Source organism: Halichoerus grypus, chromosome 6, assembly GCF_964656455.1.
Source record: "Halichoerus grypus chromosome 6, mHalGry1.hap1.1, whole genome shotgun sequence".
Taxonomy (NCBI): domain Eukaryota; kingdom Metazoa; phylum Chordata; class Mammalia; order Carnivora; family Phocidae; genus Halichoerus; species Halichoerus grypus.
In genome coordinates, this window is record NC_135717.1 from 8,525,603 (window position 1) to 8,551,145 (window position 25,543).

Here is a 25,543-nt window from a genome sequence, read left to right on the forward strand (position 1 = left end):
CGGCTCTGTCGTCATACGTGCGCGCCGCCGCTGCCGCTCGCCGAGAGAGAAGGGAAGCTGTGATGGCGAGTTCGGCTGCCTCGTCGGTGCGACCGCCGAGGCCCAAGAAAGAACCACAAGCGCTCGTCATCCCGAAAAATGCGGCAGAAGAGCAGAAGCTCAAGCTGGAGCGGCTCATGAAGAACCCGGTGAGACGAGGCGCTGGTTCGACGGCTCCTCCCAGCGCCCTTCCCTTCCAGCGCTTCTGGGGACCCGCGGGCCCACCTCCCCTGCCTCCACACTTAGGAACTCAGTACCCGAACCCCAGGGTCAGCCCTTAGGAAGGAGTAGGCTACCTCGGAGATAGTGAGCTTCCCCTGGCCTTATGTGGGAGCCCCGGCGGGATGAGGGCGCTGTGGAGCGGTTTCCCGTGCTCTAAGACACTTCTAGTTTAACTTTCTGTGAACTGAAGCGTTCACAGAAAGTTCACAGAAAGAATCTGTGGGTCGGCACAGGGTTTATTTTCTTCTAAACAGCACCGATTGTTAGAGGGGCCTTGGCCGACATACCTGGGGCAGGTCACTCTCCCGTCAGGGTCTCGGTCCCTTAAGTCATAAAAATAATTGCATGAGGTCTTTGGCTAGAAAGGGTTGACTCCGGATGTCGTAGAGTTAAGGTTAGAGGTTTCCGGCCATAAATGGTGACTTACGTTTCAGAATTCTGCTTTGGAAAGTTAGGTGTAGCCCTGGCAAGGCTATGGGCTGTGATAGACCCCAAAGTATATGGGATGAAGTAAATCTAAAGCAGGGAAGAAAATCAGTTTTAGGTCCAAGGAGCAAAGCAGCCTTATTTCACCCATCCAGTTAAAACGCTTTGGTTTTAAGAGATGTGAATTTGTCAGCAGGTTTGTACTTAAAGATGCTTCTGTGTTTAAATGTTGCAGGACAAAGCAGTTCCAATTCCAGAAAAAATGAGCGAATGGGCACCCCGGCCTCCCCCAGAATTTGTTCGAGATGTAATGGGTAATGGCTTTTGTGTATGTGTGTCAGTGAATACAGTTTTTGAAGTGTAGATATAAAAACCCTGCAGTTAGTATTTGTTAATTAGATCTCTAAAGGAAAAAAAAAAGTTTACTGGTTCAGTAATTTTGTACTTACAAAGAAGGGGTGTTGTTGCTTACAGTTTGGCACTAGAGAATTTTTTCTGCATTGTTTTAAATAATGTGTTGTATTGGTTTTTTTCTAACTGGAAATAGTTTTATTTTGGGGTTGTAAGTTAACGTACTAATTATAAAGAATAAATAACAGAGGTATGAAAAATTTTGAACCCCCATAATTCCACCATTCTCCTTGTAACATTTTTTTTTTTAAGATTGGATTTATTTATTTGAGAGAGAGCGTGCCCATGAGCGAGTGAGCACAGCAGGGAGAAGGAGAGAATCCCAAGCAGACTCCCCACTGAGCACGGAGCTCGATCTCAGGAGCCTGAGATCATGACCTGATCCTAAATCAAGAGTCGGCTGCTCAATCCAACTGAGCCACCCGGGTGCCCCCCACTTGTAACATTCTGATATAGCCTTTCAAACTCCTATAGTCAAAACCACTCAGGTTTAAGAAAAAATGATTTTATAAAAATGTGGTTGTTCAACACATACTACTTAGTAAACTTTTTTTTTTTTAAAACTTAATATACATGGACATCTTTTCAGCTCAGTAGAAATTTAGCATGTCAAATGTGAAATCAACTGGCAGGGGAGGGAAAGGTCTTAAGCTATCTTCTGGGTTTCTGGTCTCTCAACCACAGTTTGTTCCTCCTCTTACTATGTTAGAGTGGAATTTTTAGTGACTTCGCATTCAGCATTCATGCAATAATTATTTAATGATGACTATGCTATGCAAGTCACTGTGCCAGGTTCTGGAGTACAGTGGGGAATGGTCCATTCCATTACTTCAGTTTTTTTTTTTTTGGTCCCTTTTGATTAAGGGTAGCCTGTTTGGTAACTGGATTTCATTAAGAACTCTGGACTCTCCTGACTCTAGGTTCAAGCGCTGGGGCTGGCAGTGGAGAGTTCCATGTCTACAGGCATCTGCGCCGGAGAGAGTACCAGCGACAGGACTACATGGATGCGATGGCCGAGAAGGTCAGTGAGCAAAGAGGCTGGCCGAGCCCTTGGGTTTGGGCAATGTGCACTTAGGACTTCTAGGGAAAAGCATTTAAAGAAGAGGAAATAACACCTGGTTCTTGGCCTGTGTGAAGCTGCGTTCTAAAGTCAGCATGGGAAACAGACATCAAATCCAGGTTATTTCTTGGTCAGACTCCGCACATCAAGATGCTCCCACTAGTAGGTGAATGAGAGAAGGGAGACTTCCGTGTGTGTAGAAGGGACAGCAGAGTCCCCCAAGCACATCAGTTATTGGGTTATTATTTCTAACGGTTCTCTTTTTGGCTGAATTCCTGGTTAAATTCCATGTAGCTGTGTGTTTGGTGTGAATAGTAGTGTGCTTTCATGTGTCTGCTTTTAGTGTTCTAGTTAGAGGTTGGCATTTCTTCATGACAGGTATAAATAATAAAGAATTGGAAATAGCCTTAGAAAGTGTATTATGAGAACTATATTTTTTTTAAGATTTTATTTATTTGACAGACACACCGAGAGAGGGAACACAAGCAGGGGAGTGGGAGAGGGAGAAGCAGGCTTCCTGCTGAGCAGAGAGCCCGATGCGGCACTCGATCCCAGGACCCTGGGATCATGACCTGAGCCGAAAGCAGACATTTAATGACTAGGCCACCCAGGCGCCCCAGATTTTATTTATTTATTTGACAGAGAGACAGCGAGAGAGGGAAGACAAGCAGAGGGAGTGGGAGAGGGAGAAGCAGGCTTCCTGCCGAGCAGGGAGCCCGATGTGGGGCTCGATCCCAGGACCCTGGGATTATGACCTGAGCTGAAAGCAGATGCGTAACGACTGAGCCACCCAGGCGCCCCAGTATTTTTTTTTTTTTTAAAGATTTTATTTATTAATTTGACAGAGAGAGATACGGTGAGAGAGGGAACACAAGCAGGGGGAGTGGGAGAGGGAGAAGCAGGCTTCCCACAGAGCGAGGAGCCCGATGCGGGGCTTGATCCCAGGACCCTGGGATCATGACCTGACAGGCGCCGCAGTATTATGAGAACTATTAAGCTTTTTATTACCTGACTAGAAGACCCAAAAACCTCTCTCTTGTTGTTCTTAAAAAATACTCTTTGGACATTTCATTTACTTTTCAAATAGAATTTTGGAGTTATTTTACCCACACCAAAAATCTTGTCTTTGGTTTTGTTTTGTTTTGTTTTGTTTTACTAGAATTGAGTTGAATCCGTAACTTAAATTGAATGAGAATGGATGTTATAGTGTTTAGTCATCCCCTCTGGAAATGTTGTCTTTTTTTTTCTTGCATCTCTCAGTGATTTATAGAGATTCGGTATATATCTCACATGTGTTCAAAGATTTTGGTTTTTTTATTGCAGTGGTGCTAGGTGCTCCTTTATATTTTATTACTGGCTATTAGTAAAAATCAGGGGAAAAAATACATTTTTGTGCTTCTGTATTTTCCCACCTGATTATTAATAAAAATCAGGGGCCCCTGGGTGGCTCAGTCAGTTAAGCATTTGCCTTTGGCTCAGGTTGTGATCCCAGAGACCTGAAATCGAGCCCTGCATTGGGCTCCCTGCTCACTGGGGAGCCTGCTTCTCCCGCTCCCTCTGCAGCTCCCCACACTCATTCTCTCTCTCTGTCAAAGTAAATAAAATCTTAAAAAAAAAAAAAAGAACAAAAAACCCACAAATATTATTTGGCTAATTCTTTGTGATTTTCCAAATCTGATTTCTCTTCCTAACATGCATGAGAGATTGCCCCTTGTTCCTAATCTTACAGCATGCATGGGAAAAGACCTTTTCCTCAGTCTAACCACGATGCCTGTTATTTCATTGAATACATCTGTGCGTTGTAGCGAGCTTCACATACTTTACAATGATTATTGTTTGCTTTTTATAAAGGAGGAAACCACTTTATCCAATAACATTTGATTTTCCAGTAATTTGATTTAAAAAAGACTCACTGTAGAATTTCCTCCTACATAAGGGAATTAAATGTTTTTAAAAATTAAAAAATCATGGGCGCCTGGGTGGCTCAGTTGGTTAAGCGACTGCCTTCGGCTCAGGTCGTGATCCTGGAGTCCGTGGATCGAGTCCCGCGTCGGGCTCCCTGCTCAGCGAGGAGCCTGCTTCTCCCTCTAACCCTCCCCCCTCTCATGTACTCTCTCTCAAATAAATAAATAAATCTTTAAAAAAAAAAAAAAAAAATTAAAAAATCATTCATTAGAATACTATTTAGCAATAAAAAGGAAGAAACTAATGATACATCCAACAACATGGATGATTCTTAAAACATGCTGAGTGAAAGAAGCCTCACATAAAAGAGAGCATATCGTATGATTCCATTTATAATGAAGTTCTACAAGAGCAAGACTCATCTGTGTTAAATGTATATGTGTATCAGAACGATAATTGTCTCTGGGAGTTGGATAGGAAGAGGTATGAGAGAACTTTCTGGTATGATCAAATTGTACACAAGATTTGAGCGTTTTGTTGTATGTGTTACCTTAAGTGGAAAAAAATGGAAAAACTGTTAACAAATATTAAACTCTAGTTAATGCTGTGCATGGTTAAATCTTTAGAAGTGAAGTGTTCTGGTATCTTGAAATGTGTTAAAAAAAAATAAGATGGATTGATGGACGGATAGGGGTATAGATAGGTGGACAGACATGATCAAGCAAGTAGCAAAATGTCAATTGTAGGATCTTGGTGGTGGGTATATGGACTGTATAATTCCTTCAACTTTTCTATGTTTGAAATTTTCTGACATAAAACACAAGGGAAAATATTAAAGAGATAGACGTGATACAGAAGAAAATACGTAAAAGTAAAAATTCACCAGAATGGCCAAAATTGAGTTTGAAAAATATCTTTATGATTTGGAAACAGAATGGAATCGTTGCTGTGGTGGTTTTCACCTGGCGTTTGCTTGTCCTGCAGCCTGTCTTGGCCCCCAGCTGTTGGTGTTTCTTCTCCAGCTACTACCATCCTCCACTTGTGACATTTTCAATTCTGGTGGAGAGTTTCTGGTGGCTTGTCACACAGCTATATCTGTTAACCATGGTGGGGTTTCCACTGTCAAGAATAAAGAAAACTATGTAAAAACTATCAGAAGTACTTTTAAAATTTTTAAACTACTTTAGAGGGAAGGAAATAGAGCAGGCAGTTGGCTCAGCTACCATCAGTTAGTCTGAACCTTTTATATATTGATTAAAGACCCAGAGAAAATACAGAAAAATGTTTCACAAACCTTGAGTCCCCAGAGACACCCAGGTTCTTATTTCACACGGTGAAGGTTTTTATTTCACACGGCGAAAGACAGGCTCTGAGGTTAGAAGAAACAAAGAGGCAAGAGTGTCCTCACCTTTCACAGTGACTAACAGGATGTCATCGCTGAAAGAGCGCATGGTGCTCCTCGACTCCTTGTGGCAGGTTCTCAGCCCGCAGGGGGCAGCTGCTCCAGCAGCAGAGTGAGACGGGTATGGCTCAGCTTCTAAACAGATCATGTGCTTTTAGCTTTAAGTCGTTTACTTTCTCTTTCTTTCAGATTTTACTTATTAGAGTGAGAGTGCACATGATCTGGAGCTGGGGCAGGGAGAGGGAGAAGCAGGCTCCCCGCTGAGCAGGGAGCCTGAGGGGGGTGTCCAATCCCAGGACCCTGAGATCATGACCTGAGCCGAAGGCAGACACTTAACTTGAGCTACCCAGATGCCCCTCAAGTCGTTTACTTTTTTTTTTTTTAAGATTTTATTTATTTATTTGACAGAGAGAGAGATAGTGAGAGCAGGAACACAAGCAGCGGGAGTGGGAGAGGGAGAAGCAGGCTTCCCGCCGAGCAGGGAGCCCAATGCGGGGCTCGATCCCAGGATACTGGGATCATGACCTGAGCCGAAGGTAGACGCCCAGTGACTGAGCCACCCAGGTGCCCCAAGTTGTTTACTTTCGACTTGTCCTCTAATCAGCTGATTTTCTTGAAAGGAGACCTTTTTTTTTTTAAGTTTATTTTTTTAGTAATCTCTATACCCAACGTGGGTCTGGAACTTCACCCTGAGATAAGAGTCGCACGCTCTTCCAACTGAGCCAGCCAGGTACCCCAACCCTTCTTTTTTATTTCATGATTTTTGCTCTCAGAGTTTCCATGCCACTGTAAGCAGATCCACACGGCCCTGGCAGTGCTGTTGAAGCCATCTTGTCCTCTGCAGGCTCCTTACTTACCCTGTTGACTTTTATGGCTATGACTAGGAGAAAGAGATGGCACTTTATAGCAATTGCATCAGTGGTTTACAAGTGCTTTCCTGTAGGTCATCAAATGTTATTCTTCCTGAAGACTCTGGGAGAGAGGAATTAATCTTTTTCCTGTTTTACAGGTGAGAAAACAGAGGCTTAGAGACAGGGAGCTGCTAGGAAGGACCAATACAAGGGATGGGTCTGTGTGTATGTGTGCATACTCACATGTGCCTCTATACACGTGTGTGTGCCTAGTGGTGGTGATGGCAGTGGGTGTGAACGCTGCTGTGGAATCAGTCATTATAACCGTCATCAGTTAGGACCTGAAAATCCCACGGTTCCAGCTCTGGCCGTTCATCTGATGAGCTCAGGTCACTGTAAGGTGAAAATGCACTCCTGTGCATGTCCTCTACTCTCAGTTCTCCGCTACTCTTCTAACACTTCTGGTCACCAAATGTGTGGGGATTACCCCCACACCGGGCAGTTCTGGGACACCAGCTGAGTGTCCCACAGTTTAACTCAGTTTTGATGCTGTTCACCTGGTGATAACACTGGAGGCCACAGGTTCGGGGCTCAGTCCCACGAGACTGCCTCCCCGCCCCCGACCACCTCAATGGCCAATCCCAGGCCCAGGTTGTCACTTGGCCTTCTGACTGACTGGCTGTGAGTTCAAGGTTTCCCATGACTCTCTCCTCAGGCTCACTTAATTTGCTTACAGGGGCTCACAGAACTCAGGAACAGCCAGGTGGAAGAAGGGGACACAGAGCCTCATCCCCTCCCAGCACCTCCACATGTTCACCAACTCAGAAGCCATCTGAACCCCTCTTTTTGGGATTTTTTTTTTTTTTTAAGATTTTATTTATTTGAGAGAGAGAGCACAGAGGGAGAGTGAGAGGGAGAAGCAGACTGCCTGCTGAGCAGGGAGCCAGACGTGGTTCTCGATCCCAGAACCCTGGGATTATGACCTGAGCTGAAGGCAGACATTTAACCCACTGAGCCACCCAGGTGCCCCTCTTTTTGGGATTTTGGGGGCGTCACTACAAACTGATTAAATCACTGGCCATTGGTAATTTGTTCAACCTGCAGCCCCATTTCCCTCCCTGGAGCATAGGCGGTGGGACTGAAAGTTACCCTGGTGATCAGCCCTCTTCCTTAGGGGCTTTCTGAAGTCACTCATTAACATAAACTCCTGTGGTTGAAAGGGGCTTGTTATGAAAAAGACACCACTTCACCTTTACTTCTGGAGCTATTTCAGGAACCAGGAACATAATTAAATATTATAATAATAAAAGATGCCTTGGGGCACCTGTGTGGCTTAGTCAGCTGAGCGGCTGCCTTCGGCTCAGGTCACGATCCCAGGGTTCTGGGATCGAGCCCCACATCGGGCTCCCTGCTTGGCGGGGAGCCTGCATCTCTCTCTCCTGCTCCCCCTGCTGTGCGCGCGTGCGTGCTCTCTCTCTCTCTCTCTCTGTCAAGTAAATAAAATCTTTAAAATAAAAGATGCCTCTGTGGCTCTTGTATAGGAAATTTACAAGAGTTTTAGGGCCTCTGTGCCAGAAATAGTGGGTGAAGATCAAATACAGTTGACTTGAACAAACTAGGTGATTAGGGGCACCAAGCCCCCTACCATGTAGTAAAAAAATCTGCATAAAGCTTTTGACTCCCGTAAAACTTCTAATATCCTACTATGGACCAGAAGCCTTACTGATGATAAAAACAGTCGATTAACACATATTTTGTATACATATTATATACTGTATTCTTATGATAAAGTAAGCTAGAGAAAAAAGAATGTTAAGAAAATCATAAGAGAAAATACATTTACAGTAGTGTCCTATATTTATCAAAAAAGATCCACGTGTAGGTGAACCTGTACAGTGCAAACCTGTGTTCAAAGGTCAGCTGTGTAGATTTCTTACTATAAATCACAATAGCGCACTAGCCAAGGCCCTGGCTATATAACCAGTAGTTGTGCCCCTTCTCATGCTCTCATGCTTCATTGTGCAGTCGTGGTATCTTACTGAACTGAAGAAGTAACAGTCGCCATCAGAAAGCCATATATTGATTCCCGCCCCACCTGTTGGACAACCTCTTCCAGTTAAAGTGGCCCTGGAGACCTCAGTGTGCCTACAGCACCCTCAGTGGTGTGACTTCTAGAGCTCTCCTGCACGGCCCAGAGTGTGTCTAAATGATGTCTTTTTTCACAGCACAAATTGGATGCAGAGTTTCAGAAGAGATTGGAGAGGAATAAAACTGCTGCAGAGGAGCAGACAGCAAAACGGCGGAAAAAGCGGTGAGGGCTTTGTGGCTTCTCATAACCAATGAAACTTAAAGGCAGGAAATGTGAGAGCAGGTGACTGAATAGTCCTTGTGGTCAGAAGTTCAGTGTATGACCTGTCGAGGTCTTGGGTGTTACCCAGTAGAGGGATGGCCTTTCTTCCATTATCTGAGGAGAGATTAAGTCACTTATTGCTGATGCTTCCCCCACCCACCCGTTATAGATTCTCCACAGCTCAGGTCAGCGCTTGGGTGATCAGGTAGATTTCTAGGTCTCCTCCACTTCTGTATTTTAACATCAAGTTTTAACAGTATGCTGTGAGCCAACTTTCTTTAGCTTCTTCCTTAAACTAGGGTGTGTGATCTCCCTCAGTGACATTACGTCAGTATGTAGACTGGGTATGTGTGTGTGTGTTTTAATAAATGCTCCCTCGCCCTTTAGAGAGCTAAGCAGGATTCTAAAAACAGTCCCTAATTCTTAGTCTGTTTTTGGCAATCTGTTAATTTATTGGGATAGTCATCTTTCGTTTGCTTTCTGATATGCTTGGTAAATTTAGTTAAAGAGCATGTCTGTATGCTACAACTTGATTACATCTTTTTTCCTAGCTATTTTGCATTTTTTTCTTTTACCATGTTTCAGTTTCTGCACGTGGAATTAAATAAGAAACAAAACTTTGTAAAGCTGTAACATTTCACATGGAAATGCTGCTCAGTCTTCACCAGCTTCAGAAATCTCACCTTTGCTGATGCTGCAATAAAGTATTGTCATTCAAGAAAATAAATTAAAATAAATAAATAAATAATAGTCCCTAAATATCTTAGAATGAAAAACATCTCCAGTATTCCTGAGATTGCTTTAATCACCTCAGGACTCCCCAGGATTTCATTTTGATTCAAGAAGAAAATAGCTTGATAATGCTGGTGGTGTTGGAGTAGCAGAATCACGAGAAAGTATTTCTTCCCTTTCATTATTATAGCATTTGTGTGATTATAAGGTCTTTAAACATTCTAGAAGTAGATATTTATTTTCTAAAATATACAGTAAGGTAGTGAAGGAATTAATGTATTTTATATTTATAGCCAGAAGTTAAAAGAGAAGAAATTATTGGCAAAGAAGATGAAACTTGAACAGAAGAAACAAAAAGAAGGTGAGTGGAACTTACTTTTCTTGGTTGTGATCTTTCTCAGTGTTGATCACCACGGCTGACCTGTCAAGAATGAGATTTAGAGTTTGGAGCTGGTTGGCTGGCCACTGAAGAAATGAGAACTTATTTCTGTTAGTTAGGACTCGTTTAATTGCAGGTGTCAGGTAAACAGAAGGAAAGATCCTGGCTTACATTAAGTCAGGACAGACCTCCCTTCAGGGATGGCTAAGGAGCTCAATGATGTTACTGGCATTCTTTGTCTCCCTCTGTCCCCTGGCTCCTTGTCCTCAGGCAGGTACATGTCCTCCCTGTGGTTGTGGGGCACCTGGGTGGCTCAGTCGGTTAAGCATCTGTCTTTGGCTCAGGTCATGATCTCAGGGTCCTGGGATCCAGCCCTGAGTCGGGCTCCCTGCTCAGCAGGGAGTCTGCTTCTCCCTCTGCCCCTCCCCCTGGCTCGTGCTCATGCTCTCTTTCTCTCCCTCTAGCTTGCTCTCTCTCAAATAAATAAATAAAATCTTTTTTTTTTTTTTTTTTTTAAAGGAAAGACTGAGGGGATATCTCTAGCAAAAGTGTTTTTGTGTCTTTTTGGCTCTGATTGAGTCACTTGGCAAGTCCGTTAAGAACGCTTTGGGCTTCGGGCGTCTGGGTGGCTCAGTCGGTTAAGGGTCTGCCGTTGGCTCAGGTCATGATCCCAGGGTCCTGGGATTGAGCCGCACATCGGGCTCCCTGATCAGTGGGGAACCTCCCTCTCCCTCTGCCTGCCACTCCTCCTGCTTATGCTCTCTGTCAAATAAAATCTTTAAAAGAAAAAAAAGAATGCTTTGGGCTCTAAGAAACAGAAAACTCAACTACTGGTAGTTAAACAAAGAGGAGGTCATTTCTCTCACATAACAAGAAATTTGGTGGTCGGTGGCAGCCTGATGTGGTTCAGCAGCTCAGTAGTGTCAGGCCCAGTATCCTGACAGTTCTCTTGGCCTTTATTTTGTGGGCATGAGATGGCTGCTGCAGCTCCTGGCATCATACCTATGTTCAAGGAAGAAAGAAAGGGGAAAGAAGTGGTACTTGTCTTTTTTTTTTTTTCTTTTTTTAACAGAAGAGCAAAAGATCCCCCCAAAGTGCCCAACAGATGTCATTTTATATCATTGGTCAATACTGGGTGACTTTGCCATCCCTTGCTGCTATTAAGCTAGATGAATAGAAAACAGAATTGTTGTGACTATCTTTTTAACCTGTCAGGATTCATCCCTGGGAGCTGGGTACATTGCCACCCTAGACTGAGATGAGATTTTGTTAACAAGGAGGAATAGGGGCTGAGTCATGTATCACCATCCCATAGTGCTACCAGTCCTGTCCACCTCTGAACCCATCACACAGCCAGAGGTACCAGCCACTCCCCTGAGAGCCCCTGAGCTGAGAGGCAAAGAGAGGTGTCCAATGGAAAGGACCAAGGATGCTAAGAGACCAAACACATGACAGCAGCAAACCACATTACCGAATTGATGGCTCTTCCCTGATTGACCAGCCATGGCTCCTGGTTGGACAGTTTTGATTTTGGTCTTCAGATAAAGTCAGACTTTCACTGATGCACTAAATATGATTGGTCCCTTCCAGAATCGATTTCCTTCTAAGTTGTAAATATGCTGTGTGACATTCTATGTATGGCATAGTTTTAGGCTATTTCATACCATTTCTTAGAATAATTTATTTTACAACACTAAAATGTGATTGTTAGGACCTCATCCCTCAAATAAACCACCTCATTACTTTCCCAGCCCTCTTCTCCCTCCCTACATGCAGGAGAACCCAGAAGTACTTGGTCTAGGCTTTTCTGTGGCATCATTTCCCCTCTGTCTGAAGAACTTTTTTTAGTCACTCAGAAGAGGTCTGCTGGCTATAATTTTCTTAGCTTTTCTTCATATGAGGCTGTCTTCATACCACCTTTGTTCCTGACAGACATTCTCACTAGATCTAAAATTCTAAGTTTTTTCTTAGCACTTTAGAAATGCCATTCTACTTTGTCTGGCCTACACGGTTTCTGATGAAAATTTTGTAATCATTCAAATTGTTCTATCATTGTTTTTCTCTGGCTACTTCTAAGATTTCTGTCTTTAGATGTCAGCAGTTTGATTATGACGTGTCTACACCTGGATTTCCTTGGGTTTATCCTGTTTGGAGTTCATGGAGCTACTCAGATCTGTAGGCTATATATGTCTTTCGTCGAATTTGGAAATTTTTTTTTCAATCATTTTTGTTTCTGTTCTTCCTGTTGGATAATTCTACAGATCTGACTTCAAGCTATCTCTTTCCTGTGCCCTTTCTACTCTGCTGTTGATCCTACCCAGTGAATTTTTTATCTCAATTACTGTGTTTTTTTCAGAAAAGTTCTAAAATTTTGACTTTTTTAATGTTTTATTTATTGGAGAGAGAGAGAGCGAGACTGCACAAACTGGGCCGGGGGCAGGGAGCCTTACACGGCCCGATCTCAGGACCCTGAGATCATGACCTGAGCTGAAACCAAGAGTCAGAGGCTTAACCGACTGAGCCACTCAGGCCACCCCCTGGGCATTTTGAGTATTATATCATGAGGCTTTGGTCTTGGTGGTATTTGTTTTAGTAGGCAGTCAGCCTGGCTGTGTTTCAGAACATGGGTTCTCCCTAGCCTCCTGCAGGTTGTGGTTCTAGCATCAGTTCGGTTTTCCAAGTTTTGCCGTGCTCTCCAGGTGTGTCCTGCATGCACTGCGCTGTGGCCAGGCAGGGTTTAGTTCTTTGAGTTCGGGTCTCAGAGTGTTTGGTATGATGATTCGGGCCACATCCATGCTTGCGCTGTCAGGCTGAGCCCGGAAGTTCATAAATGACTTACGATGTCTTTTCTAATCTCCTTTTTCTCCATGAGCTCTCCTGTACTTTCTGGTTTCCTGGGACTCCCCTTCTCAGACCTCTAGCCAGAAAACTGAAGCTTTAGTTACACTCTGGCACACGCTGCCTTCAGCTGCACCTGCCTCCAGGGCCGTGCAGTGGGAGGACAGAGAAGAAAAGCAGCAGGGCTTACCTGGCCATCTTAGGACCACAGCTCCTCCAGTCAGCAAGAAGGGCTCCCCTTACCTGGCCATCTTAGGACCACAGCTCCTCCAGTCAGCAAGAAGGGCTCCCCTCTTCTGAAGTGTTTGTGCCCGCAAGCCCGCATTGCCACCACAGGTACTGTGGCCACGGTGACTCTGGCAGGATTGCCTGGGAGCTAGGGTGTGAGAGAATGGAGAAAAAAGAAGAAACACTACAACTTCCCTTACTCTCAGCATTGGGAGTCCTTTTCTTACCCCTTCAGACCAGAACCGGAGGGTTTCTCGTGGAGTTCCGTCTGTCCCCGGGCTCCACTTCTGCATATCAGATCGTCCCGACTCCAGGCTGGGGGTACCGAGGGGGAAAAAGACCTCAGGAATTCAGAGCTGTTCCAGTGGCACTTTGTATGCTGGTCTTTTCCCCAGTCTGCTTGCTTCTCAAGAGTCCATCATTCTGTCCAGGTCCTGTATTCAGTGGAGAGAAAGAGTCAAATGTGCTTGCTCTGTCTTACCTAGAACCCTCTGTTTTTGTTTTTGTTTTTTTAAGATTTTATTTATTTATTTGACAGAGACACAGCGAGAGAGGGAACACGAGGGGGGTGGTGGGAGACGGAGAAGCAGGCTTCCCGCGGAGTAGAGAGCCCGATGCGGGGCTCCATCCCAGGACCCTGGGATCATGACCTGAGCCGAAGGCAGACACTTAATGACTGAGCCACCCAGGCGCCCCTTTTTGTTTTGTTTTTAAATCTAAACACAGGACTGCAGCTCTTTTGCATTTCAACCTGGTGCTATTGGCTCTGTTGATTCAGGTTCCAGAATCCTTTTGAATTCTGATTCTGAAATTCACCATGTTACCATGTCTTTCTGGGGCTGTCATGGGCAGAGTTGATAAACATAACTCCTTTGTCATTAATGAAAATGTTGAGCCAGACTGGGTCAGGGCCAGAGCCCAGGCCCTCCAGGGAGAGCTCTGTGTAGGCTGGCAGGGACCTGTTCACTAAAACCCTTAGGGTGGAGTTAATTCTTCAGCTAAGAATCAGCCAGACTCCCTCTTCTTTCCTTACTCACAGGCGTGTCATAAGAAATTAAGAGGTAATTTGAGGTTATGGAGTGAGTGCAGTAGACGTAAGTTCTAGGCTTAACTCTCCCTCCAGCTCACCCTGACCTCAAGCATCTGGCTTCTCTTATTTGAGCAGATTTCTTTTTTAGCTTATAACTGATAAGCTCTTTCTAGATCTAAAATTCTGCAGTTTGATAACTCCACCAAACATCTTGCTGTAATTAAGATACACCATATTTTGGGGGCGTTCCCTGAGCAGTGAGTTTAAAAAAACTTCCACAACAGGAAACTGAGTCAGGTTAGTTTGCTTTGAATTTGTACTTAATGAACCTATATTGGGTCTTTGGGGTCACATTTTAACTTTTTAGTAATGGGTTCTATAATCGAAGGAGACCAGTGGCACCATCACAGAGCTGGGGCCTCTCGAATCCTCCTCCTCTAACCTCTTAGACATAGGTGCGCGGACCGTGCTGTTTTCTGGCACCTTTCTTTAATTTGCCCGAGGCTATAAAGCGTATCTGAGATCATAGAGCAGGCTTTAGTATTCTCTGGGAGCTTACATCCAGGCCTCCAGCTTGTTTACGTGGCCTTGTGCCCTCTCACTGCCCCCACCCCTTACCCCTCCCCATGTCTTGAGCTTCAGTTCTGTCAATCAGAAAGATGATGTTTGCGCACCTTGGTAACACGGTGTTTTCTCACACTGAGGTTGTGATTTTGCTCTCTGGATCCTGCAGTCAGTTTCCAGGTTGCAACTGTCATTCTTCCCAACTTGAATAGAGCAGACTAGGAATTGTCAGAGTGCGTCACACCTCTGGATACAGTGATTTGTGAAATTTTCTTTCAGTTTCTGTGTCGGCTGTGGGCTGCCGTCCAACAAATTTGAAAATTGTTGTTGTAGTATATGGGCCCTGCTCTTAGGCTTAATTGTGAGGTTAGCACCTGGGCAGACTAAACGGTGATTAGTAAAACTACATGGCCAGGTACACCTTGTACCAGTGAGCAGGATAGATGGTGCTGATCGTGAAGGTGATGTGTGTGTCTTCTCCGTTTCCTTCCTCGTTTTTCACTTTGTCAAAGAGAAAATAGATTTTTTTGCTATCTGGTTGAAATGAAGAGAAACTTAGTGTGGTGATACTGAGTTGGGCCACAAGGTGGCTTCAGCGCACCCCTGGGTTCTTGAGGAAAAGGGCGGAAAATCGCTCCAGCTTTTGAGGCCCTTCTAAAAAGTGGTGAGGAACAGCTGACTAGGCGTTCTGTTCTATTGTTGGAGAGGAAATATCCCAGTTTGTTGTCCACATTGGTCCAGTAATTCAGTGAAGACGCCCAGTAGTGTAGTCTGAATGACACCATGGGATGGCTTTAAGCCAATGTGGTGGATTATTTTGAAGCCTTGAACTCCCCAAACCAGTGTTACTTATCCTAACAGGTCTGCCTACCAAAGAAACCTAGAGCAGTTTCTCATGCTCAGCGCTATCAGCATTTTGGGCTGAAGAATTCTTTGTTGTGAGGGGCTGTGTCCTGTTCACGGTGGGATTTTTAACTCTGCCTACTAGATGCCAGTGGTGCCCACCATCCCCTGGTTACTGACAGTCAAAAATGTCTCCAGACTTTGCCAAATGTTCTTGGGGCGGGGGCGGGGGGGACACACGACAAAATTGCCCCAATTAAGACTCCTGTCTCAACTGGTATCTGGTGTTCAGAAGGTACTCAAAATAATGGTTTAGATTGAACTGTTGTTTCAGTGCCAAAATTCTTATTACATATGCTCTGTTGGAAAACTATCCATATCCTTTGTGCCTCTTGAGAATAAAGATAATAGGGGCGCCTGAGTGGCTCAGTCGGTTAAGTGGCTGCCTTTGGCACAGGTCATGATCCCAAGGGCCTGGGATCAAGCCTCACATCGGCCCCCACACCCCTGACTCCTGTTCAGCAGGGAGTCTGCTTCTCCCTCTGCCCTTCCCCCTCCCCCTATTTGTGCTCCCTCTCCCTCTGTCTCTAAATAAATAAAATCTTTTAAAAAAGAGAGAAAGATAATATATGATCACTCTAGAAGTTTTTGGAATATGCATAAAAGAATAAAGTCAAAAATTTAAGTTATCTATAATCCTTACTAAAAACAGTAATTTTAACACTTTGATGACAATTCTTTTATTTCAGTTTTTAAATATATATCACATAAGCCTTTTTATGTAAATACTGTATTTATAGTTCTAATTTTATCATGTAACATTGTCTCATAAATATTTTCCCATGTCCTTAAAATTCCATAGTACAAGGAAGGATTTTTTCCTAGTCTGTTCTTTCATCTGTTTTCTTTAAAAGTTAATATCTGTTTTAGGGCACCTGGCTGACTCAGTCAGAAGAGCATGTGACTCTTGATCTCGAGATCATGAGTTCAAGCCCCATGTTGGTGTAGAGATTACGAAAACAAGTAAACTTTAAAAAGTAAATAAGTTAGTATCAGTTTCAGTTACACTCAGTTGCATTTACCTGGTATTCCTAAAATACGTGAATAAAATCTCAGATTCCTGGATTTTAAAATATTGTATAAACAATAGTGTAACAGTAATGGAAACAACTCATATATTATCCTAATAAATCCCCTTTCTTTCTGTCCATTTGCTTTGTCTCTCCCTGCATGTGCATGTCATTTGTGTAGTGTATGAACAGGTTTCCGTTTTGCTTATTTAATACTGTAAGCATTTCCAGTCCTTCATAATTTGTTCAGTGACTGATGATATCCAGCAGTTGTCCTGCTGCGATACACCTCTTTCCCTTTTGTTAGATATTAGATTGATTCGTTTTTGTCTTCTTTAGAAGACACTGCTTAGTGAATATTATGTACCTACCTCCCTTCCCCCTTTATGGTTTATTTCCTTAAGACAAATTTCTAGTAGTGGGAATTACTAGATCACAGAGTATAAAAAGATTTCATGGCTCTTGAAATACATGTCTTTCCAGAGGAGTTGTACCAGTTATTACTGCCATCGACAAGGTGCAAGTGTCCACTTCCACCTCTCCTTGTCGGCACTGGCTTTTAAAAATGAATCCTCCATGTGGATAAGAATATGACTTCAAAAGCATTCAGGGTCTCATTGGGGATTTAGTAAAAACTGTACAAAGATCCAGATCCGGCGTAACAGCCTCCACTCTCTTCCCAGCCCAGCCCCCACTTCTCCCACCTTTGTACGACCTCCAAAGTTCTTTTTATTTTTTTTTTTATTTTTTAAGATTTTTATTTATTTATTTGAGAGAGAGAATGAGATAGAGAGAGCATGAGGGGGGAGGGTCAGAGGGAGAAGCAGACTCCCTGCTGACAGCAGGGAGCCCGATGCGGGACTCGATCCCGGGACTCCAGGATCATGACCTGAGCCGAAGGCAGTCGCTTAACCAACTGAGCCACCCAGGCGCCCCTCCAAAGTTCTTTTTAAAAACAGAGATTAGACAGTCCTTTGTTCTTTTGCTTATTGTTAAAAAAACAAAATTCATCCAAGTAAATTTAAGGATCTAATTGGTTTTATTAAGCAATTCATGAGTCTGACAGTATCCCATCTAGCAAGTAGAGAGATGCCCCCAGGAGGTGTAAAAAAGGAAGGTTTTTATTGGAAGGAGGGTGGGGCAAGAAGTTATAAGCAAAAGAAAAGAAAGGATTGTTTCAGGCCAGGAAATCTTTTTTGGGGAAAAAGGGAAGGGCAGGGTTTTTATCATGCATATGACCTCTCTAGTGTGGATCAGGAAATTTCAGGTCAAGTGTTAAAAAGTCACATTCCTGGGGCGCCTGGGTGGCTCAGTCGTTAAGCGTCTGCCTTCAGGTCAGGTCATGATCCCAGGATCTTGGGATCGAGCCCCACATCGGGCTCTCTGCTCAGCGGGAAGCCTGCTTCTCCCTCCGCTCCCCCTGCTTGTGTTCCCTCTTTCGCTGTGTCTCTCTCTGTCAAATAAATAAAATCTTAAAAAAAAAAAAAAAGTCACATTCCTGGGATAGATTGAAACTATAAGTCTTGGTTTGCTGTTGGGGATGGGGGCAAATGACTCAATTTTTGACTTGTTTTTTCTTTTTAAATTTTATATAATAAGAGGGGCACCTGGTTGGCTCAGTTGGTGGAGCATGCGACTCTTGATCTCAGGGTTGTGAGTTCAAGCCCTACGTTGGGGGTGCAGTTTACTTTAAAAAAATTATATAATAATGGCTAACGTTTATTGAACATTTATTACGTACACACAGCTGTAAGTGCTTTGCAGATACTAATATTATCCTCCCAGTGGCCCTGAGAGATAGGTAGGCAGTGGTTTTATTCCCATTTTAGAGTTGAGGGACTGTAGGCACCAAACAGAGCTAGAGGGAGGGAGTGATGGGGCACGATTGGAAGCCAGGTAATGTGTCTCCACTGTCCAGTGCACCTATCCACAGGGTGACCCTGCTTGGAATCTAGTCAGCAGCTCTTGCATTCCCGGTTCCCTTTCCAGTCTCTCCACCAGTTTGGTCTGGCTGCTCTCTTCCACGGGTTCTCTGCCCCCCGCCAGGTGTACACCTCTGCTCTTCCACCTTGCTTCGCATGCTCAGGGGTCTGTGCTCTTTCCTTTTTCATGCTACCTGACTCCCTATCTGCCTGAAGAGCTTCTAGTCATCCTGTACCTTCCTCTTGCAATGTTTCTCTCTTTGTAAAACCTTTCCTACCCTCCCTTCCCAACCTAACCATTCTAGCCTTTCCCTCCACCTTGCTCCCAGAGCTCTGCACTTACCTACTTGGTTTAGAGAATCTGCTAAATCACATAACGCAGTTATCTCTTGAAGGAGCCAAGGGCAGGCTGCTCCAAGATAGGCCACGTTGGCATGAACATTATTTTTGAGTTTGTTAACCTTAAAAATAAGAATTGCCAGTTATTTTACCAGCAAAAAGGGGGTTATTCAGGAATAAAAGAATTGCAGTTTTGGACAAACAAGCCATGGCCAAACCTCAGGCAAGTCTAGAGAACAAAGGAGAGGTAGTGCTTTTTTTTTAGATTTTACTTATTTGTTTGTTTGAGAGAGAGAAAGAGAGCAAGCACGAGCAGGGGTGGAGGGTAGGGAAAGGGAGAAGCAGACTCCCTGCTGAGCAATGAACCCAGTGCGAGGCTCAGTCCTAGAACCCTGGGATCATGACCTGAGCTGAAGGCAGACACTTAACCAACTGAGCCACCCAGGCGCCCTGAGGTAATGCTTTTTTAAGGAGAAAAGGGGTAAGTTGGGAAGGCTGTTATAAACTAAAAGTTCAGTGGAGTTAACTGGGAATTCAAAGTACGGTGGCTTCTCATATTCAAAGTACAGTGGCTTCTCATTGGCTAAGCTTTTGGGGTGGGTACATGGAAAGCATTTCTTTCTCCACCTGGGATAGTAGAGTAGTATCCACATAAAAGATGGAGTCCATTTCTTCTTGTTGGATCTGCACTGATGGTGAGGGGTAGAGTGCCAACACCCCTCAACTCTATTTTTGGTAAGGTTTCCTGTTAACTAATTTTCACGAGTTAGAAGCAGTCAAAACCCAGCAGATTCAGGAAAAGCTCTTATACCTCCCCCTCAACTGCCTGCTGTACCAGGAAGAGAGCTATTAATAGAGATTCCTCTTTACCTAAGAAATTATCTGCACAATAGGGCAACCTTTGTTTTCCAAACATCTTGTTACCTTCCTGCTAATGGTCTTCCGCCTCTTTGTATCCTCAGACTCCTACCCCTCTCCTATGCTCAGGATGTCACTTAAGCCTTCCTGTTGCCTGTTTTTGGAATTTTGTGTCTGTCTGGATTCCCCATACATAAAAAACTAAATTTGACTTTCTCCTATTACTGTCTCATGTCAGTTTGATTCTTAGTCCAGCTAGAAGGACCTTAAAGGGCATAGGAAATTCTTCTTCCCCAACACTATTCAGCTGTAAAATCCCCAATTCCATGAGTGTAAGGCGGTGTCTTTTTTTTTTTTTTTAATAAAAAACTTTTAGAATGGTTTTAGATTTACAGGAAAAGTCCAAAGATAGTATAGTTCAAAGGATTCCCATATCCAGCTTCCCCTTGTATTAACATCTGAAGTTAACCGTTTTATCACAATTAATGAACCAGTATTGATAGATGTATTAGCTGAAATCTCTGCTTTATTCAGATTTCCTTAGTTTTTACCTAATGCCTTTTTCTTGTTCCAGAATCCCATCCAGGATATCACATTACATTTAATCACCACGTAACCTTAGGCTTCTGTTAGCTGTGATGGTTTCTCAGACTTGCTTGTTTTGATGCCTTTGAGGGTTTGGAGGGTTGGGTGTCCTGTAGAATATCCCTCAATTGGGATTTGTCTGATATTTTTCTCCTGATTAGACTAGAGTTATTTATTTTGGGGAGGAAGGCCACACAGATAAAGTTCCATTCTTAATCACATTATGTCAAGTCTTTGTACTGTCAGGATGACTTGCACTGTTGATGTTTTGACCTTGATCGCCTGGCTGAGGCCGTGCCTGTCAGGACTGTCTACTGTAAATTCACTCCTTTTGTCCCCCTTCCCACGCTGTACTTTTTGGAAAGAAGGCACTGCGCAGCCCACATGTAAGGAGTGAGGGGTTATGTACCCTCTCTGTGAGGGTGGAGTAGCTACATGAATGATTTGAAATGCTTTTACACAGGATTGATCTCTTTTCCCCTATTTATTTATATCAATATGGACTTTTGGACATTTATTTTATACTTCAGGTTGAATCCAGTACCACCTTATTTATTTTGTTACTGATCTTGTTCCAGCTTTGGCCATGGGAGGCTCTTTCCTTTGGATTCTGTGTCCCTTTTACATACTCCCATCATTATTGGATATGGATTTTTTTTCTTTTTCTTTTTTTTTAAGCACATCCTTACTTTCTGGCACTATAAGTTATTCTAGACTTACCTTTTATATTTCCTGACCCAGACCCAGAACCAGCCATTTCTCCAAGGAGTCTTGATTTGTTTTAGAAACCAAGATCTGGGGGTTAGGCATGTTCTTTGCTGCTGGGGTGGTGTTGTTTGTAGGCCCCCTTAACTGATAGAACAAGGAAATATGCATGTGTACTAACCAGTGTGTGTACGCATATTTATAGATATATCTATATATAATTGTTTGTATTGATTTCTATTATGCTAACCTGAGTTTATACTGATGTCTCCAACTCTGATCCATTGCCACATGGATCATTCCAGCCTTCCATCATGAGCCTCCAGCCTCATTCCAGCTTGTTTGCCCATAACCTCCCACTCTGATAATGAGGAACTTGGCCTCTACCCTCCACCGTTCATTTTTTCAGTTGTCCAGTTCCAGTGCATGTGGATAGTGGCTTCAGGATTGTTAACCTGTTACCTGTGCGAAACACTTCCATCAGCTAGAGTCCAGTGTTCTGTACAGTTCCTCTGCCTTTGGTCTTACAGACTCCGCTGTTTCCAAAATTGCTTAGGGCAGCACTTTCCCCCACCCCCTTCACGGAAGTTGTTTCATCCGTTTGTTATAGGGTTGAATTCATATGTCACCTTTTGCATTCGTCCTGGGATCCTAAATAACTTTTTAAATTTGCATACACTAAGATGTATTCTTTGTGCTATAAGTTTTGACAAATGCATGGCATCCTGTAGCCACTATTACAGTATCCTACGGAATTGTTTCATTGCCTTAAAAAGAATCCTGTGCTTCACCTCCAGCCTCCTCCCACCCACAATCCCTGGCAACCACCCGTCTGTTCACCGTTTTCCATAATGCCATATAGTTGGAGTCCTACAACATGTAGCCTTTTCAGCTGGCTTCTTTCACCTAGAAAAATGCATTTAAGATCCATCCATGCTTTTGCCTGGCTTTATAGCTCATTCCTTTTTATTGTGGGATGGTATTCCATCGTATGGCTATGCCATGGTTTATTTATCCATTCACCTATTGAAGGACATTTTGGTTGCGTCCTGTTTCTGGTGATGATGAAGAAAGCTGCTGCAAACATCTGTGATGACTTTCGTGTGGGTGTGTTTTCAGATCATCTGAGTGTACACCTAGGAGGGTGATTGCCGGGTCCTGTGATAAGAGTGTGTTTTGCTGTGTAAGAAACTGACAGACTAGATTCCAGAGCAGCTGGACCATCTTGCATTCCCACCAGCAGTAAACGGGAGCTGCTGTCCTCCTCATCCTCACCAGCAAGTGGCAGCGTCAGTTTGTTTCATTTTAGCCAGTCTAGTCTGCGTGTTGTGGTATCTCACTGTTTTAATTTGGGACAGCCTCTTTTTGATTCTTGTGTCCTTGATACTAAACATAGTAGTGATAAACACTTTATTTTTTTATTATGTTGTAAGAATGAGCAAGTGAAATAACTTTGTCAAGTTACCAAAGGATTTGGGTGTGCACCAGATTCCTAGACTTCTCTTCGAGAGTAATGCTTCTAGGCCCTGACAACATGTTTCCCACACATAGGCATCTGTTGTATTTGCTATTAGGTGAGGTACCCCATTTCCAAGGGCTTTTCAATCACAGGGGATGATTTGCGCCTTCCTCTTGTAGCCAGCATCTCGGGCATCTAGAACACCCATTGCACAAGCATCCAAGTCAGTGTTTTACTCTTTCTTTAAGATCCGAGTTGAAGATCAAATCCTGTGCACCCATCCTGCTCTGTTCAGACCTCTGCAGGGGTTGGCAGTTCTTAGAGAACCTTGAGGCAGAGTATGACTAAGTTATGGAACAAAGCAAATCATCAGCAGTTTCCACCTTGGAGCCCGAGTTCTAGAGCAGGGCCCCTGGCTGGTATATGGGGAATGGGTTACAAGTGGCAACGGCTGTGTTCCCCTTGGCCTTCGGGGTGGAGACTAAGGGCCCAGGCCTTGGACCGGTCACACCGCATGCCATAGAAATAGCATCCTTTTCTGGGAGTGCTGCGCTCAGGGAGCTGGGGGGTACTGCCCTAGCATCCAGGGGCTCAGAGCCAGGTTTTTGATGCGTCTCTAGTTTTTCACTCCATCTTTCCATGGCATGCATGGTTTTTCTTTTTTTTCTTTTTTTTTTTTTTTGTATTGTGGTAAAATATACATAACATTTACCATCTTAACCATTTTTAAGTGACAGCTCAGTGGTGTTAAGTGCATTCACACTGTTGTGCAGCCATCACCACCGTCCATCCCCAGAACTTTTCATCTTATAAAATGGAAACTGTACCTAATTAAACACTAACTCCCCCTTCCCCCTCCCCCCAGCCCTTAGCAACCACCAGGTTACTTTCTGTCTCTGTGCATTGGAATCATAGGTGTCTGTCTCTCTGTGGCTGGCTTATTTCACTGAACATAATGTCCTCAAGGTTCATCCATGTTGTGGCAGGTGTCAGAATGTCCTTCCCCCTCCCCCCCTTTTTTTTTTTTTTAAGATTTTATTTATTTATTTGACAGAGACACAGCGAGAGAGGGAACACAAGCAGGGGGAGTGGGAGAGGGAGAAGCAGGCTTCCTGTGGAGCAGGGAGCCCGATGCGGGGCTCCATCCCAGGACCCCGAGATCATGACCTGAGCCAAAGGCAGACGCCCAACGACTTAGCCACCCAGGCGCCCAGAATGTCCTTCCTTTTTAATGCTGAGTAATATTGTGCTGTGTGCACAGACTACACTTTGCTTATCCGTTCAGTGTGCTCACCTCACCCCCGTCTCTACCTTGTTTTCCTTTTGCCTCAGTTTCCTTGTGCACTTCTGCAGGCATGGTTTGGCAGAGGCCTAGAGAGTCAGTCCATGTCAGAGTCCTGTTTCTTAGTGGTTATGAGACCTTGAGTAACAAGTTACATAACCTCTGTGAACTCCATTCCTTATCTGTAAAATGGATCTGTAGTAGTGGTACTTGTCTCTTAGACTTCTCTTGTTAAGTAATCTCCACACCCAACGTGGGGCTTGAACTCGCAAACCCGTGATCAAGAGTTGCACACTCCACTGACTGAGCCAGCCAGGCGGCCCTATCTCATAGATTTCTGTTAGAGTGAAACAAGGTGGTATATGGAAAGACTTAGCATGTGCCTGGCACATAAGAGGGTTTTGTTGTTTGTTTTTTTTAAGATTTTATTTATTCATTTGAGAGAGAGCACAAACAGGGGAGAGGGGAGAGGGAGAAGCAGACTCCCTGCTGAGCTGGGAGCCCAATTCGGGGCTCGATCCCAGGACCTGGAGATCATGACCTGAGCTGAAGGCAGAGGCTTAACCATCTGAGCCACCCAGGCGCCCCCACATAAGAGGTTTTCTACAAATATTAGTTATTAAAACATGCTTGGGGCGCCTGGCTGGCTCAGTCGGTTGAGTGTTTGACTCTTGGTTTTGGCTCAGGTCATGATCTCAGGGTTGTGAGACTGAGTCCCACGTCGGGCTCCCCGCTCAGTGCAGAGTCTGCTTGAGATTCTTTCTCTGCCCCTTCCCCTCCTCTAAAATAAATAAACCTGAAAAAATAAAACATGCTCAGTGTTTGTACTTTCGAAACTTCTCATTCCTTTTGGCATGAGGTTGAGAAGGAGGAATATCCTAAAGTAATGAAACTAAATCTGAGAGATGGTTTCCAGCCATTGCCATGAGTGTTCTTTAGTGGCCCACCCTGGGGTGTGAGGGTGACTGTAGACTGTGCTGTGCCCTGGGCACCCCAGGCCCCCCACCTTGAAGCTGTCTGACCCTGTTACGACAGCAGTAGCAAAGCTCTGGGTCCCTGTGGGCTCTGGGGGTGCTGGAGCGAGTCCCTGCACATCTGCAGGGAGGAGGCCTGTTGGTGGGCCTGGGGAGCCCACGGCGCCCGAAGGGGCTGGAGGACGGGGCTGCCTCTGTGGCTCTGGCGCTCCTGTTGCAGCTCTCGCCCACTGCCCTGCTCCTGAGGAGAGGGGAGGAGGGGGTGGGGGAGGAGCTGGGAACGAGTTGTCTTTCTGCTCAGCTTTTGGCCGGCTCAGCTGCACTGTGGGTACCGACAGTCATGCTGGGGAAACATTGGAATTCAGAGCTGCACGTAGAGTGTCAACAGAGAAGGTTTCTGGGTCTGTGGGGAGAGCTGGGAAGCTGGCATATTTGTTGTGGGCAGGGCCCTCTGCTACATGGTTTTTGAATCCTTTTGCAAACTGTCGTGAGAGCTTGAGACTTGGGTAGGAGCGTTGTTGGCCTAATGTTAAGTGTTAAAGGGCTGGCTGGGGACATGGCCCTGCCGTGGTGACAGTGATACACGTGGGGGGGGCAGCATCTAAAAAGCAGTGAGGGGGGCGCCTGGGTGGCTCAGTCAGTTAAGCGTCTGCCTTCAGCTCAGGTCATGATCCCAGGGTACTGGGATCGAGTCTTGCATTGGGCTCCCTGCTCAGCGGGGAGTCCGCTTCTCTCTGCTACTGTCCCTGATTGTGTGCTTGCTCTCTCGCTGGCTCTGTCAAATAAATAAATATTTAAAAAAATAAAATAAAAAGCAGTGAGGCCCAATTGATGGGGTGTTGGGCTCCCTTTATGGATGCTGTCGGACCTTCACAAAGATGAGATTCAGCTGCCAGCAGTGGTAGATCAGTTCTGTGACCCACCCTTTAGGGACTGATGGACGTGAGGACCTCCTCTGGCTCCTCGTGCTGTGTGGGCACAGCTACAGCCGACCCTTAGACAACATGGGTTTGAACTGCGTGGGTCTGCATATATGTGGATTTTTTTTTACAGTACAGCACTGTAAATG

The 25,543-nt window shown here is 44.5% G+C and overlaps 1 protein-coding gene across 1 annotated transcript in view; it reads left to right on the top strand.

Annotated features, from left to right (window-relative positions):
- Positions 1-25,543, top strand: part of PRKRIP1 (PRKR interacting protein 1) — a 27,528-nt gene continuing 1,985 nt past the window's right edge. Inside the window, exons 1-5 of the mRNA XM_036072443.2 lie at positions 1-188; positions 923-1,001; positions 2,019-2,119; positions 8,542-8,627; positions 9,692-9,759. Coding sequence (XP_035928336.1) covers positions 63-188; positions 923-1,001; positions 2,019-2,119; positions 8,542-8,627; positions 9,692-9,759 — 460 coding nt within the window. The 5' untranslated portion in view covers positions 1-62. The remainder of the gene's footprint in view (positions 189-922; positions 1,002-2,018; positions 2,120-8,541; positions 8,628-9,691; positions 9,760-25,543) is intronic.